General features: G+C 44.2%; 3 protein-coding genes across 11 annotated transcripts in view; 1 reads left to right on the plus strand and 2 right to left on the minus strand.

Annotated features, from left to right (window-relative positions):
* LOC127009157 (uncharacterized) overlaps nt 1-2,174 on the minus strand; it is a 43,934-nt gene extending 41,760 nt beyond the window's left edge. For both annotated transcript variants that reach the window (XR_007761682.1, XM_050881942.1), the window contains exon 1: nt 1,619-2,174. The gene's annotated coding sequence lies outside the window, so the exon portion shown is untranslated. The remainder of the gene's footprint in view (nt 1-1,618) is intronic.
* Nucleotides 2,175-4,154: 1,980 nt separating this feature from the next.
* LOC127009159 (uncharacterized) lies at nt 4,155-12,135 on the plus strand. The gene is made up of 8 exons (XM_050881944.1): nt 4,155-4,923; nt 6,344-6,396; nt 6,821-6,961; nt 7,960-8,188; nt 8,370-8,719; nt 8,859-9,072; nt 9,623-9,804; nt 10,268-12,135. The coding sequence occupies exons 1-8, from the start codon at nt 4,479-4,481 to the stop codon at nt 10,808-10,810; spliced, it is 2,157 nt and encodes a 718-aa protein (XP_050737901.1). The 5' UTR covers nt 4,155-4,478; the 3' UTR covers nt 10,811-12,135.
* A 528-nt stretch (nt 12,136-12,663) lies between these two features.
* LOC127009160 (sodium-dependent phosphate transporter 1-B-like) overlaps nt 12,664-19,077 on the minus strand; it is a 153,777-nt gene continuing 147,363 nt past the window's right edge. For all 8 annotated transcript variants that reach the window (XM_050881947.1, XM_050881953.1, XM_050881948.1 and 5 more), the window contains 3 exons: nt 18,784-19,070; nt 18,433-18,671; nt 12,664-15,690 (listed from right to left, as the gene is read on the minus strand). In XM_050881947.1, coding sequence (XP_050737904.1) covers nt 15,600-15,690; nt 18,433-18,671; nt 18,784-19,070 — 617 coding nt within the window. In that variant the 3' untranslated portion in view covers nt 12,664-15,599. The remainder of the gene's footprint in view (nt 15,691-18,432; nt 18,672-18,783; nt 19,071-19,077) is intronic.

A 19,077-nucleotide genomic window follows, 5' to 3' on the forward strand; every position in this document is an offset into this window, starting at 1 on the left:
GTAGAATGAAAATGTGAAAGCAGCTCGGGACGGCGTGTGCCAAGTGACGTGGGATGATGATGGCCCGTCTAGGTGTCTCTTTTATGACGGGTCTCATCGCCCTGCCCCTCCACGCCGCGGCAGCTATGGCCAGGCACCACCCAGCTGGGCCCATACTCTCATACGCTTCGACGCTTTAGTACTTTGATTTAACCCGGTAGCAGCGACGGGCCAAATTGTGGCTTTACCGTGTAGCAGCGACGGGCCAAATTTGTGGCTTTACCGTGTAGCAGCGACGGGCCAAATTTGTGCCATGATATAACCCCCCAAAAAGATGATATATAATCTGATCACAAATGCTTTGATATATATTATGAAATGGTTTGTGGGAGGGTTGATTTTTTCTCATTTTTCTCGCTTAGAGGGACCATTAAAAACATGATCCCCGCTGCTCGTCTCGTAGAAGCTGTAGGGATTTCAATGGGTGGTGATTTCGTGACCTATGTGTTAGTGTAGTAATGTTTATGTGCCATAAACGGGGAAATACACGCATGAAAACCCAGCTAATCGTCTCTGTGGTCGTGGAAAATAGTCGTGAAGTGCTTAGGGTCTTAGATTATAGTCGTAGTGAGAGTCTGAAGTGTTTGGGGTCTTTGAAAATAGTCGTAGTGTGAGTCTAAGTGTTTGAGATCTCTGATAATAGTCGTAGTGAGGGTCTGAAGTGTTTGAGATCTTAGAAAATAGTCGTAGTGAGGGTCTGAAGTGTTTGAGATCTCAGATAATAGTCGTAGTGAGGGTCTGAAGTGTTTGAGATCTCAGAAAATAGTCGTAGTGAGGGTCTGAAGTGTTTGAGATCTTAGAAAATAGTCGTAGTGAGGGTCTGAAGTGTTTGAGATCTCAGATAATAGTCGTAGTGAGGGTCTGAAGTGTTTGAGATCTCAGAAAATAGTCGTAGTGAGGGTCTGAAGTGTTTGAGATCTTAGAAAATAGTCGTAGTGAGGGTCTGAAGTGTTTGAGATCTCAGAAAATAGTCGTAGTGAGGGTCTGAAGTGTTTGAGATCTCAGATAATAGTCGTAGTGAGGGTCTGAAGTGTTTGAGATCTCAGATAATAGTCGTAGTGAGGGTCTGAAGTGTTTGAGATCTCAGATAATAGTCGTAGTGAGGGTCTGAAGTGTTTGAGATCTCAGATAATAGTCGTAGTGAGGGTCTAAAGTGTCTGAGAATAGCACTGCCTTGCTCCCTCGCTCGCCCCCGCGCCTCTCACCGCTGCAACGTCCGGCTCTCGATCCGCGTCCAGTGATCTCCCTTTTATTTTTTTTATCGTGCCTTTCCAAACGAATATTCAACGTCTTGCCCTCCATTTTTTATTTGTTTCTGAAGTTGTTGTTTTCACCTTTTCTGCCTGCTTGAATATTCCTTCCCAGATGAACATTGATGTTTCGCTTTCCACTGCGGTTGTTCATGTAGCGAAATATTTCAATAGTTGTGTTTTTATTACAAACGGGAAAAAAAAAAGAATGAGGAGACCGCAGCATCAACGAGGAGCAAGAGCGTGCGATGAGGAACACGTCAGAATGTTATATCACACCTCATCAGCATTTTCTTATAATACAAAAAAAAAAAATCAATAAAGCTCACCTTATGACGCGGGGAGCGAAGCTCCTGACTAGCTCGTCGCTCCTCTAATCGACGCAAACTCCAGGACACAAGCGAGGGGGCGCGAGTTTTGAGTTCGCGGTCCACGTGTTTCCTGTGACTAGAGGCTCCTGACGTGTGGCCTGGCCGGCGTGAGGGCAGGAGCTTGAGGTTTGCTTCATGGGCGTCTTTTTAGTAATCTCCAACGCCCGCGATGTCTTGAAGAGGGCCGTGGTTGAGAGTGGCAGTCAGCGTTCAAGGGGAAAACTAATCTGCCCCCGAGTACCTCTGAGTGAGCAGGAATTTCAGTGTGGATGTTATTATCACAACCACAACGAGCTCCTGGCGTAAGAGGAGAGTCCAGGCAGGGAAAGTGATGGTGGTGGCGGTGGTTGTGGTGGAGGGAATGTTATCACCACCGCTGCGATGGAACCACTGTGGCCGCCGCCCTGCTGTAAGAAGAGTCCAGGTAGGGAAAGTGATGGTGGTGGCGGTGGTTGTGGCGGAGGGACTGTTATCACCACCGCTGTGAGGGAACCACTGTCGCTGGCTCACTGGCTCCACCGCCCCACCAGCCCGAACCCACGCAGCGAAAGTTTCACATATCGCTCCTCCGTCCTTTCTCCCGTCGCCCCCTCGCCTCATCCCTCTCTCCCGTCCCAGGAAACGCTCCACTCCGCTTATTACCAAATCTTGCGTGAGATTCGCCGCAGGCTCGTCTTTTGTTCGGAGTCGATGAGGGTTGTAACAAAGCCGGAAAACACGGATGAGATACTTTTTCATGCCATTTCATTTCTTGTACTGGTGTCAGTCTTAGGATGTTTTATTGCACATTGAGAGTTGGTCGTAATTCAGCATTGGGTCGTGGGTGCGATGTTTTCCACCCCTTACTGTCAGCCCGACTTTCTTTCGATAGATCTATGAACTCTTGTCCTTAACATTTCTCTTATCGTGTTATCCCTTGTTTGTTTTAACCCGGAAAAGATATATATATATATATATATATATATATATATATATATATATATATATATATATATATATATATATATATATATATATATATATATATGATATACTATTACCTCGAGTTGCCACACCATTATTCAGTCGCCCATGATGTGGACTGGCCATTAGGTGTCCCTCATCGACGGGTGTCGGCTGGGTGACCCTCGTGACCCCTGGGTAGCTGGTGAGTGACACGAGCCTGACAGATCCTCATAGACGGCTGTCGGCTGGGTGACCATTGTGACCTCCGGGTGACTAGTGGGTGACTCGAGCCTGACAAACTGGCCATTAAGTGTTCCTCACAGACTGGTGTCGGCTGGGTGACCCTCATTGGGAAGCAAATCACCCAGAGGACGGGGGAGACACGCGAGACGGCATGGTTGCGCCAACGCGTCGGTCTGGCTGTCGTCCGCGATCCGCGACAATGCAGCGGCACTTTGCCAACATTAAGCAACAACTGGTTATCATCTAGGATCACTCTCTAGCTCAGAGGTTCTCAAACTGGGTGCCGCGGCACCCTGGAGTGCCACGGACAGTGCCTAGGGGTGCCACAAGATCATCATGAATTTTTAATCATTTTTTTATGTTAGTCTGCATTTAAAACTCAAGTTAATCTAATTCGACTGATGAGTTCTTTTTGGGCATGTACTGTACCGTATGTTAATTTTGGTTTGAGTATGGATAATAATTTTAATTCATTAATCAAAGAAATTTAAACAGGTACAATTGTGTATAAGAAGTTAAATCATGTGAGAAGGGGGGGGGGGGTGAAAAAGGGGTGTCACGATGGGTTTATATATATAAGTTCAGGGTGCCATCACTGAAAAAAGATTGAGAATCTCTGCTCTAGCTCACTTCCGTACATGGGTCTCCCTCTTTTTTTTTTCTCCTTCCTTTTTTTTTCAAGTCACCCACACACACGCACGTGCACATGCGCGCCCACACATCCACACAGGTTGCACGTCATGCACAGCAGCTTGCGGTAAGGTGGGGGTGGGAGGGTGGGGGGGGCTGCCATCATACTTTGTGATGCCCATAAAATAAAGTGGTTGAGACGTCACACACACACACACACACACACACACACACACACACACACACACACACCTTTTTGTGGATCTAAATATAAATAAATGATGCAGGTGTTTCTGAGTGAGATGGGACGTGAAATGAATGTGGCTGTTGAGAGGACTGGAAGGGAGTGGATGCTGCTGCTGCTGGGGCTGAGTGGACGAATGGACGAGTGATTAAGGCAGTGAAAGAGTTCTTGGAGAGCATGCGGCGTGAAGATGTAGGCAATGATATTTTGCCTCGGGTAGAACACAAATGTTCTCCCAACCATTCCTAAGACCACCCCACTTTTGCCCATCCCCACTGATCCAATGTGTGGCTGCCTCTTGCTGATGGGTTATTAGTATTAATGTTACTTCTTATTTATTTATTTAGCTGTTGACCTGTGGTGGCTGTGACGAGAAATGTATACATAAAGTATTTATATGTATTTTTTTCTTACTGTTGTATGATACATGTTATTATAATGTCTTGTCTGGGGGATGGGATGGGATGACCTCTCGTCTCCCTTGTAATTCTCTTTGCAACAATAAACTTCAATCAATCAATCACTTTCTTTCTGTATGGTTTGTTTTCTTTCACAGATCTTCAGTCACCTGTGAGGCTGTGACATCAGGATCAAGCTCATCGGCGGGCGGCGGGTCATGGCTGGCCCAGGACGAGGAGATTGACTTGGGTTTTACGGCCAGGTGCACGGCAGGGGGCGAGACACTCACTCACCCCGCCCCCAGCACCTGTGTGGCTCCCGGAGAAGAGTGCCTGCGTGTCCTCCTCGGCGGGAGTCATGTTAGGGACCCTCGAGGAAATGGATGAAGATGCTCAGGAGAGGAAGGAGGAGAAATACTTCCGGCCTGAGATCGTATGTGTCCACTCCCAGGCCACCGGAGACTCGTGCTCCCGCTGCCCCACCGGCGAGGAGAAGCCCGAGCAGCCTGAAACAGTACAAAATGCCGCCTACCCCGTGAACCAAGTGTACCTCCTCCCCCCCGGGACAGCCCCCAGCGAGGCGGGCTCAGAAAGGGACCCGCTGAGCCTGGACGAAGGGGAGGAGGCCGTGAGGGGGCGAGAGGAGGCCGTGAAGGGGCGGGAGGAGGAGGCCGTGAAGGAGAGGGAGGACGATGGAGACGCGTCCCCCAAGAAGGCCGCCGCCGCTGCTGATGCTCCAGACAGTGACATGAACAACAAGAAAAGGTTCATGTTCCACCTGGAGGGGCTGAAGGAGGACAGCGGTGAGTGTTGCGGTGGTGACCCTCGGGGAGACACTATGGTGTTTATACAGAATAACACCCAACTCTCTCCTGAGGTTAACTTCTTCTGTAGACTTAAGACGCTGTCGTTGCTTCGGTAAAATTTTATGAGTGCGCCCGTCTCACCCTGGCAGACGAAGCTATTTTTTGGGGTGTAGTTTTTGGTATGTTTTGAAATAATCTGCCAACTGTATCTGTTACAATTTTTTTTTTCTAAGGAAATCAAAGAGGACGGAGGTGTCTGCATTTAACGGAACCCACCAATATTTCTGCTTGTGGAACACTCGTCCTTTACTGGTTAAATTAAAACTAACCTAACCTAACCTGTATAATCCCCCAATAACTTTTTTTTTCTAAACAAACGGGGGGGGGGTGCTGGAACACGTGCCCATCATGGTGGCAACCATTCATTTTAATTATATATATAAGAAAATATCTTTCGAACAAATGATTTGCGACGGAAAAGCAACATGGCAGTGTGTTGTATCACTATAAAGAAGTTCGTAAAGCACACACTTGGTGTCTTTCGCTGTGATACAGGCGCCCTTGTAAAATAATACCATTGCTTCTTAGGTCTTTAAATTGCCTTCCATTGTATCCTGCCATAATTTTCTCTTCATTTCCACCTTCCAATTATAGCCAGACTCGGCTATGAAGTCTGGTTGGGTGGGGCCTGGCCGTAGCGCTGCCGAATCTTGTTTAATGTATAAAGAATATTTTATACACAATTTCAAATAATACGTGGCTGACACATGAAAGAGTTATATTTTCTTAGTATAATATTTCGGTTTCTTCTCTCTTAATATTATATTTGCATGTAGCTATAATGAACGCTGAGTAAAGTATTTGGTTATGCCAATAAAATGGCTTCAAATGTTATGCCAATATGAATTTGGTAAAATTCATTAATGTAATATATACTGAAAATTAATGATGTAATCCAGAATTATAAACACCCCTATTTTAAAATGGTGCGGGTAGTGAGAGACAATTTGGGCAGGAGGGGGTTAGCACGGCGGTGAGGGGGTGTTGGCAACAAAGGGGTTAAGAAAGAAATTGACATAGACAGGTCGTATCATGCATAATACTGATATAGATGGACTACGAAAGTACCAGAGTGGCAGCCCAGAAATTGTAGAAAGTCCAGGCAGACAAGACCAGGTGGAGCAATGAAGGTTGAGCATTTGCCAGAGCAGGATGGAGTTCACTAAGACATCTTTAGTGGTTCACAGTTAATTTTTAGTTGAAGTCAGGGAAGAAAAGCATCCAGAGAGATACAGGTGGCAGTTGTGATGCCGTCGTGAAGGAGAGGATGAAAAGATGAAGAGAAGTTGTTTGAGAAATATTTTTGGCTTGGTGCCATTTCCTATTTTCTCAGCATTATTTTTGTTATCATTTTCAGGTTTGCTGTACATTGGCTGTGACTGTGACAGAGAAAAAACGAGTCCTTCCCAGGTATGCTAAAAATTTGCTTACATTAATTATTTTTTTCCTGTTTGCATTTTAAAACTGAGCACCCTCTTAGTCAGCTGATTCCTGGAACCAACTGTTTCACCCATGTAGTGGGTTTGCACAATGAAATTGGTTTAGTGAAGTGTCTCTCAAGAACGTAACCCATTCATGAAGTGAGGTTTGCCTGTATGTATCTTGTAGTGTGCATCGGGTTAGATGTGTGTTGAATCAGCATGTTCAGTTTGGGACCAAAACATCAGTCCCCTGTACTCTATACTCTTATCTGAGAAGCTCTTTTTACCCTCCTTCCCTTTGTGACAACACACAGAGGGACTACAGAGATGCACACAATAGGTTGTGCTGAGTAGGTGGATCATTATTCTTGTCCTTCACTGAACCTCTTAAAATGTTTTCCTCTTTTCCTTAGATAATGGAATGGTTCAACACAGAGTTTCTAAATCTGCACCGTGTGTATGCCATCAGGGAGGAGGAACCGTTCCTGCTGAGGCTGTTCACACGCAACCATGAGAGCAGCAACAAGGGCCACAGGAGGAAGGGGGGCAGGAAGGTAGGCCTCCCAAGAGCTTCTTTGACATTCAGTTTAGTGTTAATTGCATCAACTTATGAGTATTATTTTAAGCATATGGTTTTAGGAGGCTTACATTTCCTCTTCATTTTCTTAGCTTCTCAGACACTATCACTATTAGCCTGGAAGTGGTATTGTACAATGAAGTGAGGCTATAGTGTTTGTAAAATCAAGAAAAGTTGTTCAATAACCTGTCCCTGCTATTAACCCTTACAGTGTCAACTTTGGGTAAAGAAGTGGGTCATGTCAGGTTGCATTTTTTTTGCTTTAGTTTTATTTGCCTCAAATATCCTCCAGAAAATTACAAATTCGTTGGTGTATATATTGACCTCATGATCACTCAAAGTGTCACTTACTTGCAATATCTTATTTGCAGTATTTTCCCCTATCTCAGAGCTCAAAAAAATGTCACAAAAACAAATGGAAATATATCTTTAGTTTTGTATGCTGTTATTATGCTTCTTTTACACACTTTCTTCATGCACAAAATAATATGATAAATACAGATCACTCTACGTAGCAAATTCATAGAAATATATATGGGAAAAAACTGAACACAAAATGGATGTTCTGTTGGCAACAGAGGACGGGGCAATGCAGAGTTTATGCTGCCACAAAGCTGAAGTAAACACTGCTGTCTCCAATCACCCGTTCTCATTTCTGATTATTTTGAAGTCTAACATCTATATTCGTTGGCTTTACTCATTATATTTACAAGAAGTAGAACTGCATTATAGATATGGGAATAAAGCACCCACAAAATATGCTTGAAATTTTGCAACAGAATTACACCTACATGAAGTTGCTCAAAAACTATGCAAAGACATGAAAAACATTGTCTTTATGAGTTTCCAGTGTCTTTCTTAATACCCCTGGAGCAATGCAATAAAGATGAAAACATAAGTGACTGCAGCTTAACTATTTAAAAGGGCAAACACTGCACGGGTTAAAGGTTGCTGTCTTTTATCTCTGATTTACAGGTGATGCTGATGGGGAAGGAGGTGTTTGGGGATGTGATGCTTGCCTGCGGCCACTGTGGGTACTGGTCCCAGGAGGGCAGCAATGTCCGCAGACACCTCAAGAATTCTGTGTGCCTGAAGGACAGAGGCTACAGCAGGAAAGAGTTGGAGGGCTTGGACAAGGTAGAGCGACGCAGGTTCCTCAGGAGAGTGGCGTCTGCAAAATGCCGGGCCAAAAAGAGAGCTAAAAGTAATCATATAATGTCATGTGCAGTTTCTTATCCAGTTGAGTTTTGTTTTTATTGATTTATGCAACTCTAGATTCAGGAATCCTCATCCTCTGCTGTTACACCCGTACCAATCTCTCATACATGCTTTGATTGCTTTCTCCATCCCATCCTGACACACAACATGTGCCTCTTCTGCTGCAGTACTTGGGGAAGAGGCTGTAGCAAGGCTGCTGGAGGGCATTCCATCTGCAGAAACTACCACCACCACCAATGGAAACCCATCCTACTCACTTACTGACACTAATGAACCCTATGCAGAGTGCATTGTGGAAATAGAGGAGCAGGGCTCAGCAGGAGAAAGTGAAAGAGAGGAGCCAGCTGCCCCAGTCTCTCGCAAGAAGCGGCGTGGGCCAAAGAAGCCAATCCGTTACAGAGCCCTCACCCTCGGGCCAGCAGTGGTGGAGGAGGCTGTGCCTAGGGTGTCCTTTGATGTCTACACTATCAGTAGTGATAATGACAGGGTGGCCTGGAAGCCACCAAGCTGCCACAAGGTAGGTTCCCTTAGCTATATGCATACTTCCTCTTTATTTGAGATATCTTACTGGATATGTCTGGGAAGCAGTTTTTTTTTTTACCATGTGGTCGGGTGGTGAAGTGTTTTGTAATTTCTTCCCTCTTCCTCACCTGGAGGCTCACCCCGGGGACAGGGTGTGCCGGATAGTGTTCAAAGGGGCGCGCATGAAGAGGCGTTGCCTGGACCTGCCGCTGCCAAAGGTGTTGATCTACCGCAAGCTGGACTGTAAGACTCACCACTGTAACTTCACGCACTTACACCCCAGCGCAAGGGCAGCCTTCCAGAAGGACGACACAGCCAAAGCCTCCATCAATCTCAAGGCATATGGGGGTAAGTGGGGCTCATATATAGGGTTGTAAAATTCCTGGAAATTTTGAACTGGGAACTTTGCATGGGAATTTTTGGGAACTTTGAGGATTGAGAAAAATTTATGTTTGCCTATGGTGCCCTTAGGCTTTTTTATTTTGTTTTTGAGGCTGAGGTTATTGTTGGTTCGTTAGATTTTAGTTTTATGGGGCTGTCAGTGAATGTCATGTATTTGAAAGTTCCCTACAGTTAACCTAACCTATTGGAAATATATACAATTTTTCGTTGCTTAAAACTTTTTAATTAATAATTATAGTGACCAATATTGGTTTGTTTATTGATTCAAATACACAGGTGTGAAAAATTAGAAAATTCTGGAAAGTTTATATTTTTCCATAAACTTTCCCACCCTTTGCAAGCTTACTCATACTTCCCTGAGTGCTTGTTTATGCAGGATGAAGGGAAGGACATGGCTCATATGAAAGTTACAAATTTTGCTACCTCCTACAAATCCCTCTTTCCTATTTTTAATTTTTTTTATGTTGTTGTGCAATGAGCTGTTCTTTTGTTGCAGGCATTGTGATGACGCACGAGTTCTACCACTACTTTGTGTCTCTGCTTTCCATCAAGAAAATGAAGACGTGTCAAGCAGCCCGCCACCTCACCAACGTCTGGGGAATGATTCTGTCCGAGAGGCTGGGCACCTCCACCATCCCTGAGGACCATCGCACCATCATCACACTTTCCAAGCAGACGGTGAGTTTGCTTTAGTCTTGACTCAACTTCGGGATTAAATTTCTTTTTATACCTTGCACGTATTCTTGGGCCTTCATAGACATGTTTTTTTGTACTTTGATTTATGTATTCACTGTATGGTTAAATATTTATAGTTTTTGGAGGTGTAGGTTGTCAGGGTTCATGTAAAAAATATAAACGTAGTACTGACAGTAACAGCAGCATGAGTAAAAGAGTGGTGTGTGTCTTTAGCCAGGCTTTTTGATGTGTACAGAGATGGAAGCACTGGGGAAATGAGAGGAAGAGTGGGAAATAGATGTGCAAACTTGAATATGAATTAAATACAGCAGAGTCTAGCGGCACGATTATATTAGTTAAGGATGACGAGTTGTGAAATGTATTGGATACGTAAGGTAGAAAGCTCAGAAGGAATCTCAAGAGTGCATGTCTTGAATGTTCTTTTTTGTTTTTTAATCTTCCACAGGTGAAGTCTATCTGGAACAACATTGAGGAGGAGAGAGGATTTAGGATACAAGGGTCTCGACGCAGGAAAAAACCTCCACCTGCAGTGCCACCAGCCTCAAATTCAATGCCTCCTCCTCCTCTGCCTGTTCCTCCTCCTTCCACTGTCAACCATTACTCATCTGCCGTAAACACTGTGGATGTGTGTGGGGTGGTGCAGCCCTCCTTGGCTCACCCCTGCATGAAGCGCCTCAACAACTACATTCCTATCAAGCCAGCACCACCACCACCAACCACACACCCACCACCATCAGCCCACACCTTGCCTGGCCCCCACAAGCCCTCCATGATGCCTCCTCCTCCTCCACCTCCACACCCCTCCCATCACAATGCCATGCAGCAGGCTGCTCCCCACACCCACTGGCTGGGTCAGGCTCCTCAGTATCCCCACAACATGGCACCTTACCCCATGGCACCACCACCACCTCCTGCAGCAGAGTATTACACAATGCCAGGCCACTTTGTGACCCAGTACACTCCAGCCACCATGGGCACCTCACCTTAGTGCTGGACTCTTCATGGCTGCTGTGAGCCCATCAGCCTGAAAGTTGTGGTGCTAATACTCAGTATTTATTAGATTTTTTTTCTTCTCAGTATTGCAACTCTGGAATCAGTAGCTCATTGGCATTTCTTAAACTTCTAAATGCGCTTCCTGAATGGATTGCAGAGTAAATGACAGACCCCCAAAATTTCCAGTGGAGGAATAATCTCACCAGACATTTTGCTCTTGATCAGTTCACAAGATCCAGACCAGCTTAGTGGAGGATTCATTCTGAGGACACGTCTGAAACCCCAAGGACAGCAAGCCAAGGGAAGATCAGCCTAACCGAGATTTAATGTGTTGGAGGGGAATGATCTCACGGTTAAGGATAAAGTCTCAAGAATCAGTCAAATAGAAGACACACTCACAGGACCAAAAAGAAAGCAAGCCCAGGGAGGACCAGCCTAAGGAAGGACCACCTTGGCAGAGGAACATGAACTCTTCTTACCCAAGGATAAATTCACAAGGACCAGCCAAGAAGTTGCACATGACCACATTCAGGGGACAAGCCAGCAACCCCAAGAAAGCAAGCCAGAGGAGGACCAGCCTAAGGAAAGACAATCACGACAAAAAAGAGAAACTCATCAGCAGCAATCAAAGGTAATCCCATGACGTTTTTTCCTCTGAATTAAGTTGTACAAACATAGATACAATTAGGGTTTGAGGGTAAGGAATGCTACTCAAAAGCCATAGGAATGGTAGTGTGGGTAACCTCATAGTCGGTATGTATCTCTCTCTTGCCCCTGCTAAAGTATCTTGTGACGATGGCGATAACATAGCCTGAGCTGATGAGTGAAAAATTTACTTCATTATACTTAATACTTCGTTATACACTTGCTTCATTATCATCTGAGCTATAGCTACCCCAGAAATTTCATGATAGGGACAGGCCTGGTTGGGAGGAGCGTATGAGTGGAGGTGATGACATTGATAAGAGTATAGATTAAAGTGACACTGGTGAGCTGTAATTCAGGTGGTTTGAATATGAAGAGAATACTTACTGGCTGGCTAGTTCATGTATATGGTGTATATAGGAGCGTATTCACCATCTATTTCATTATATATTATTTCACTATGTGATGAAGGGCTTTCCCAATGATTTCCCCTTCTCACTCATGTCAGGGTGTATTTATGAGCATGTTTATCATCATCTAGTATTAGTCCACTGCATGTCTGACAAAGGTCTTTTCCAGTGTTTTCTCTTTCTCACTGATGTTAGCATACTCCAGTCTGCTCTGGCAAAGGTTCTAATTCTTTTCCTCTTCTCTTCTGTTCTCTTTTTTCTCTCTCTCTCTTTTTTTTTTCTCTCTCTCTCTCTCTCTCTCTCTCTCTCTCTCTCTCTCTCTCTCTCTCTCTCTCTCTCTCTCTCTCTCTCTCTCTCTCTTTTTTTTGCCCCCTTCACACAAGTCTTTTAGTGACAGCCACCATGTCCAGTCTCTCTCTTTCTGACCTTTCACACATCTCTAGCATCCATCCATTTTTACATGAACATTCCGGTCAGCTGCTCTCAAAGGGAAGGAATGGAGTCTCAAAGATGCCAGGTGACCATTCCAACTATCATTCTGAGATCAAGTAGTCCTGCATGATGGGATATGGAGAGTAGGAAAGCATGTCCCATTGTCAAGGATATGGAGAGTAGGAAAGCATGTCCCATTGTCAAGGATATGGAGAGTAGGAAAGCACGTCCCATTGTCAAGATGGTCACAGGGCCTTCTTGTGTCGGCTCCTTACCTTTGTGAGAAATTGGGTCACTGATGATGATGTTGATATTACATTTGAAGACAGTCAGGGGATTGTAGACATAGAGAAACACAGAGTACAAACAAAATATTTAATTCAATTCTGTACAAATGCTGTGGATTGTTAGCAGTGATTATCCTCTTAAGAAAAAAAGTATCAGTATGATACAATTTGGTTTACAGCTGACAAGTGAAGTGCAAGGGTTTTGTCTGGCTTTATAGATTGACTCTTCATTTGTGCAAACTCAGATTGCATTGAGTGGTGGTGTAAAGGATTTGAAATCTATATATATCGTACCACTGTGATAAAAGATACATTATTATGTCAACTCTAATGGACCAACATATTTTTACCTCTTAAAAGATGGCCTTGATTGCAGGGTGGTCTTGAGAGTATTTTAATTAACATTAGAGGAAAAATATGACATTCTCTGTAGAGGTTGTTGGTCCTAAAATCATTATTATGAGTATTGCACAGCCTGTGATGGAAGGCTGCGTTGATCCTCCTTGGGGACAGAAGCCGCAGTGCCCACTCACATTAACCTCAGAGTCGTGGACCCACATTCATTGATCCCTGGGACCGTTGCAGCTTCTGTTGCCCCCAAGGTAACGGTGGTGTGCATCACCACAAAGATGTTCTACCATGACTCAACAACACCAGTATTTAATGAAAGCAGAGTCAGTCAAATAATTTAAGGACAAGACAAATAACCTAAACAATACTGTGAGGATGAAAAGGAGCAGCATGAATGCCAGCTCCACAAATACATTGTAGAGAGCCACCCAAAAGTTGAACATGAGCTTTAGAAGCTCTTTTTTTAAATAACTTTTAAGACTTAAGAATGGAACTGTCATGTTTAAAGCCTCAGGGCTGTGACACTTTACTGAGCCCAGCCTGGTGCAAGCTGAGGCTCTCACCAAGCTTAGGCGGCTCTCGGCTGCTATAAAATAACAAAATTGAACGACACAAACTTATACAAGAGTAATACACCAATATTATTCCATTCTATAAAAAAGGATGCAATATGTAAAATAAATAGTAGATACATTAAACATCAGTGACCTAGAATCATTAACACCTCTGCTCGAGACCTGAATGACTGGCTGGATACTGTCGGGAGATCCGTGGTTAACAATGCCATAATCTTACATGAATGAATCATCGCTTCCGCTCCAAGGTGTTGGTGAGCAAGGAAGCGCAGCAATGCCTGTTGTCTAGAATCACTGGCCAGCAGAGTTACCGTGCCGTAAAACATCATCACTTCGTAACCACTAAAATCAACCTCAGAGCGCGTCTCTCATGCACACCCTGCCATGCATCCCGCTAGCCTGAGCACACACCAGTCATCCCTCTATATATTCCTCCATCATTGTATAAAAATTAGGACCTATACTTTTCAACATGAAAATATACAAATATATTAAAAATTAAATGACACCTATCACTTTTTTCAGAATGCGACTAGTATTTGAAGAGTTCCCCAGAATTTCCCTTCCCTCCCTTGAAACTGTTCCCACCCAATCACCCACAGCTAACCCTACAATTCCTGCTTCTCTTACAAGACTTCTTTTCAATGCCAACCTAACAAAGTCCCCGTCTGTTCTCCTTTTTACCATGCTATTTTTTTGTCATCTGCACGCCCTCCTAAATCATCAGTCATTTAAACGCCAGCTCATTAATATCCAATAAGACCTTTTCACTCAATTCACTAAATCACAAAGTAAGGAACTGGTCAAAATATTTTAGAAAGGAAAAATTTTGATAGTGTTTTATGAAATAAGTTAGCTATTTAACCTTGGCAGTGCAGAATGTTTGCTTTCTCAAGTAAAACACAGTTAGTTTTGACAACTTTTAAAGTTCCAAAATAAAGAATGATCATTATATAATGATAAAGTTTAAAATGAATGTGAGAATGATTCTTCTCCATTCCCATGCAAGCACTTCAACAATATCTGTTGCCCTACAATGGCTTCCGTGTTCTCGTCATCGTCACAAAAGTATCTCATTCAGATATGAAGCCACAATGAATAATGAAGATGATATGACTATGTGAATGACAGGACTTCTTTGCCCTTTATGGGATGAAGATGAATACATGTGAATGTTGGGCCTAGATGAAGGGAAGAACCTTCTGTCTCTCAGAGTCCAAGAAGAGTGTCTTCAATATCTAGTTCTATAATCTGAAGAAAGCAATGGATAATGCTTTGATGACAGACAGAAAAAAACTGATCAGGGATTGCTTAATACTTGAGTTTGTTGGGGTTTCTTAATGGCGACTGTTTGGACTCTGAGAGACGTTCTTCCTTCCACCATCAGCAATTAATGGCCACCTCAGCTACTCAGGATCACTTTTAACATGTCAAAGGTCTGATTTTGGATGGTGACAACTGGCATTTTGTTAATAGGTATGTGATAATACTGTTGGTTGAGGGGGAAGAGAGCCAGATACAAGGACTGGCCATGTCCTGTGTACTATACTCTAGGAACTAAACTGAGGACCAACAGCTACTCTTAGTAATGTGAAGAACACCAAATAGCCTCCTAGACTCCTACATTCTGTGTGATTTGGCATCAGAGAATGTGTGAACAAAGACTATCATGCAACTGCACAAGACAACAGTTGAAGCCTACATGAAGCACCTTTATACTTATGCCAGCATAATGTCACAATACTGCTTCTAGACTTATTAGAGTCTGAAACTTTTGGATCTAATGTGTGCTAGAATGCGACAGTGACGGGAGAAAGCTGAGGCAGCAACCGGTGGCCAAGATTGGTCATGATTGTAGCACTAGGGCCGCCTCTCACCCTTGCCACACCCTGCACCCTCCTGCCCTGGCTTTTGCCAACACTTGGATAATGTAAATGATGTTCACCAACCATTTGTCTGCAATGCTTAACTATTGCCTCTGGGATGCCAGTGGGGGAGGGGAGGATGGAGCCCCTGGGGGAGAGTAGGTCCCTGGTAGAGTAACTATCACAGCAACAGGTGGCGTTGGTGGAGGAGATGGTCGCTTAAAGGAAGGCGATCCTGAAGATGAGCATGAGGAGGGCGGAGATGCCAGCAGTCAGTGGTACCGTGACGACCCAGGCGATGACAATGTTCCTGCAGAAAACAAATGTCAGCACTACATTAGTGGTTGCCAGCATGGAGAAAGATGAGTACATTCAGCTCTAAAGTAATGATAACTTGACTTACTCATTCAGGATAAAGTATCTTGTTTGCGAAGCCTATGTATGCACAGTCTAGTCACATTTTATGTAAATTCAATTAGGGTGTGCAAATATGTAATACAGTGGGGTGTACTAGAACCAAGTTTGTAGCTTGTTGAACATTGTTTGTTTTAGCATATACTGTAATGCATGTGTAATGGATAGTCTGTTTCAGGCTCACAGCAAAGACCAAAGTTACCACCCAACATGGGTACGATGGATTTTATTTGTGTGCCCATGTCTTTCCTACCTTTCAGATTCTTAATTTATTGTTTTGTATGTCTTCTACTAATCTTGATACTTCCTGGAATACTAAGAGAAGCAGCGTAGAAATCAAAACAATGTGAAAATAGCAATGATATATGTAAACCCGAGTGGCAGTGGGCGGCGGTGTAACCCAAAGTGACCCTTGGCAGCCCAACCCGTCCTGCAGCTCACCCCAGATAAAGTCCAAATGGAGTGTTCATGCTCTTTCCTAGGAGGGGCTTTGCTCCCTTTGATCCTCCTAAGGGTGTCACTAAGAGACAGGTGAATATGTATCTAACTTATTGCAGGGGACTCAGGCCTCCTCGTCCCCTTTATTTTAACATTGCATCACCTTGGATTACTCTGTTGCCCACGGCTTGGATTTGCATTCTCAGTTCATTACTATTTGCACACTTGTTTTGGTCTGTTCACTGTTTTCTGTGGTTTCCCAAGATGTTAGAAGGTTAGTACAAGGTGTATGTGACAACACCAGAGTATTTTGTTTGGTAGGAAATGAGATACAGGCACGTTGATAAAACCAATCTTAACCCTCAAAGATGCACCACTTTAAGGCTTCCCATTGTAAGTGGTCGACAGTGACTCCATCAAATGGCTGGGAGTCGGGATGGCCCCCTTCCTCCCTCTGTGAACGTGGTAACATCTTAAAGTGGATCTCCAATGCCTGTATCTGTAGTCATGATACATCTTTGTACTCCTTCCACAACAGACCACCTCATAGGTTTCATCAAACTCCCCGTTGGTAGTATCAAGAGGGTAATAATAATCTCTGAAAGGCAGACAGAGGCTACCATGTTTGCCAAGAGAGGAAGGGGAAAAGTTCAACTCCCAGCCATTCAGCGGAACCATTGTTGACTGATTATGTTTTCCCCATAGAAGCTACAGCAAATGGTGCATCTTAGCATTTATGAGACCTTTTTCACTAAAGATTTAACAGTTCGTTTGTTGTAGCACACCCAACTGTAGTGTGTATTACCCTAAGCTTTACCATCATTCGCTAACCAATGTGATGTTACTTTTGAACTCTTATTCTACACTCAGATACATGATGCTACTGTGCTGCTGCCAGCCCCCACTTACCTGCCCTGAATGTATTATGGCAGTAGTTTATTTACCTCAATCACAATGCACGATTACTGTTGGCCTCATTAGCTTATTCTCTCAGGAGCGAGTGGGTTTGAACTTTCCCTTGCTAGATGCTGTTTTGTCATGGTTCAGGCAGTAGCTACTCAAGAATACTAAAATAGGCACAGTAAACAATGTTTGAAGCTGAAAGGATGCACCTAAGAACATGACAGTAGCAGGAAGCTACTAACTGGATTATCAGTTGAATTTTCTCCTTCAAACATGTTTATTGTGCTTATTGTAGTATTCTTTGAGTAAATACTGTTTGCACCATTGCAACCCAGGATCTAGTAAGGGATTCCAGTGTGAACACACAGACTCCTAAATGAAAGAAGCCGATGAGCTGAGAGGTGACGTCTTTGAAGTGAGTGTTGATGCATTGTGATCAGGGAATACAGCACCCACCGGGAAACATTTGATGCAGTTAAGTGGGAGCACAGCAGGACGCATATGCAAGACTGCTGCCAAAATAAAGAGGCTGCGTGTCTTTTGTATTGCTACTTGCAAAATGTTTTATAAAATTTCAGTCATTTGTCAATGAATGTTTCTTGTGCTCGTGAAATGCAATTACTTGTGTTCTTCAATATGCTGAAATACTCCTCATGACACATCTGTCTCATTTGGGCTTGTAAGTGCATTAGTAATTAGAGAGGAACTTTGGTGTGACAATTTTGATAGCCAGGATGATGATGACTGGGCCGGGCGCTTAGTACTTCATCAAGTAACATGTTCAAAGGTTAAGCAGCAAACGTGTTCAAGGGCAAGGTGTTTGACATAAGCACCCTGTCATATGCTTCTCCACCTGTCAAATGTTTCTCTATTTTATGTGTTCAAATGCTGATTCCTCTGATGTAAAATGTTAGTTCTTAAGCCAAACCCCAAGTGCAATAAAGAGATTTTAACATTTATGTGTAATTTGACAGTTGATTATTATGGACATTTGTGAATGGGCTTATCACTGCAATATATATATATATATATATATATATTAGCATTGATACCCTCTTGGTACTGATTCCCAGCAAAACTGAAAGCAGACTCCCCAATATTCTAAAATCTTTCCTTTATCTCGGGTGTTCTCCAATACACTTCTTTGCCACTTGAAGAGTTTCACATTTTAAGGTATTTCACAAAGCTACAAGATTCTCAATTGCTTTCCTCGATTTCCTTTCCCTAATTGACCCCAAGATCCCAAGGCATTGTTAGAAAGAAGGCTCAGCAGCACTGACAAGAAACAGGGACTCACCTGAAGAGCTTCCAGTCAACACCTTGGCGGGAAGACTTGGCCCAGCCCACGAAGACCACTGAGCCCACCTTGCAGTGCGTGGTGGAGATGGGAAGACCAACCTTGGAGGCCAGCAGCACGGTGCAGGCAGACCCAATCTCAATGGTGAAGCCTGAGGAGGCGGTGACCTTGGTGAGGTCCTCTCCAATGGTCTGGATGACGCGGCGACCCCACACCCACAGGCCGACGGAGATACCCAGCTGCGGGGGACGGTGCCTCCACTTAGTTTACATTACAGGCGGACCCTCAGCCTGACACATACTGTTTACGTGTTTCATGGAGGCTCCCAGCGCGTGGGGAGGAGACACTCACCCCGCCATAGAGGAGGAGGTAGATCGGGGAGGGTGTGCTCTGGGCCACTGAGCCCTCAGTGTAGATGGCCCACAGGGCGATGAGAGGTCCGATGGCATTGCTGACGTCATTGCCGCCGTGAGCGAAGGATCCAAAGGTAGCTGTAAGAATCTGAAGGAAGGAGAAGAGCTTCTTGACCTCAATGCCTTCGTCGTCGTCATCCTTCTTGTCGGTGAGCTTCTCCATGGAGATGACCTTCACCTGGTTGTTGCTGACGAGGGGCACCTGGCTGCTGTTGTTGGTCACACCTGTGGA

This window comes from Eriocheir sinensis, chromosome 40 (assembly GCF_024679095.1).
Source record: "Eriocheir sinensis breed Jianghai 21 chromosome 40, ASM2467909v1, whole genome shotgun sequence".
Taxonomy (NCBI): domain Eukaryota; kingdom Metazoa; phylum Arthropoda; class Malacostraca; order Decapoda; family Varunidae; genus Eriocheir; species Eriocheir sinensis.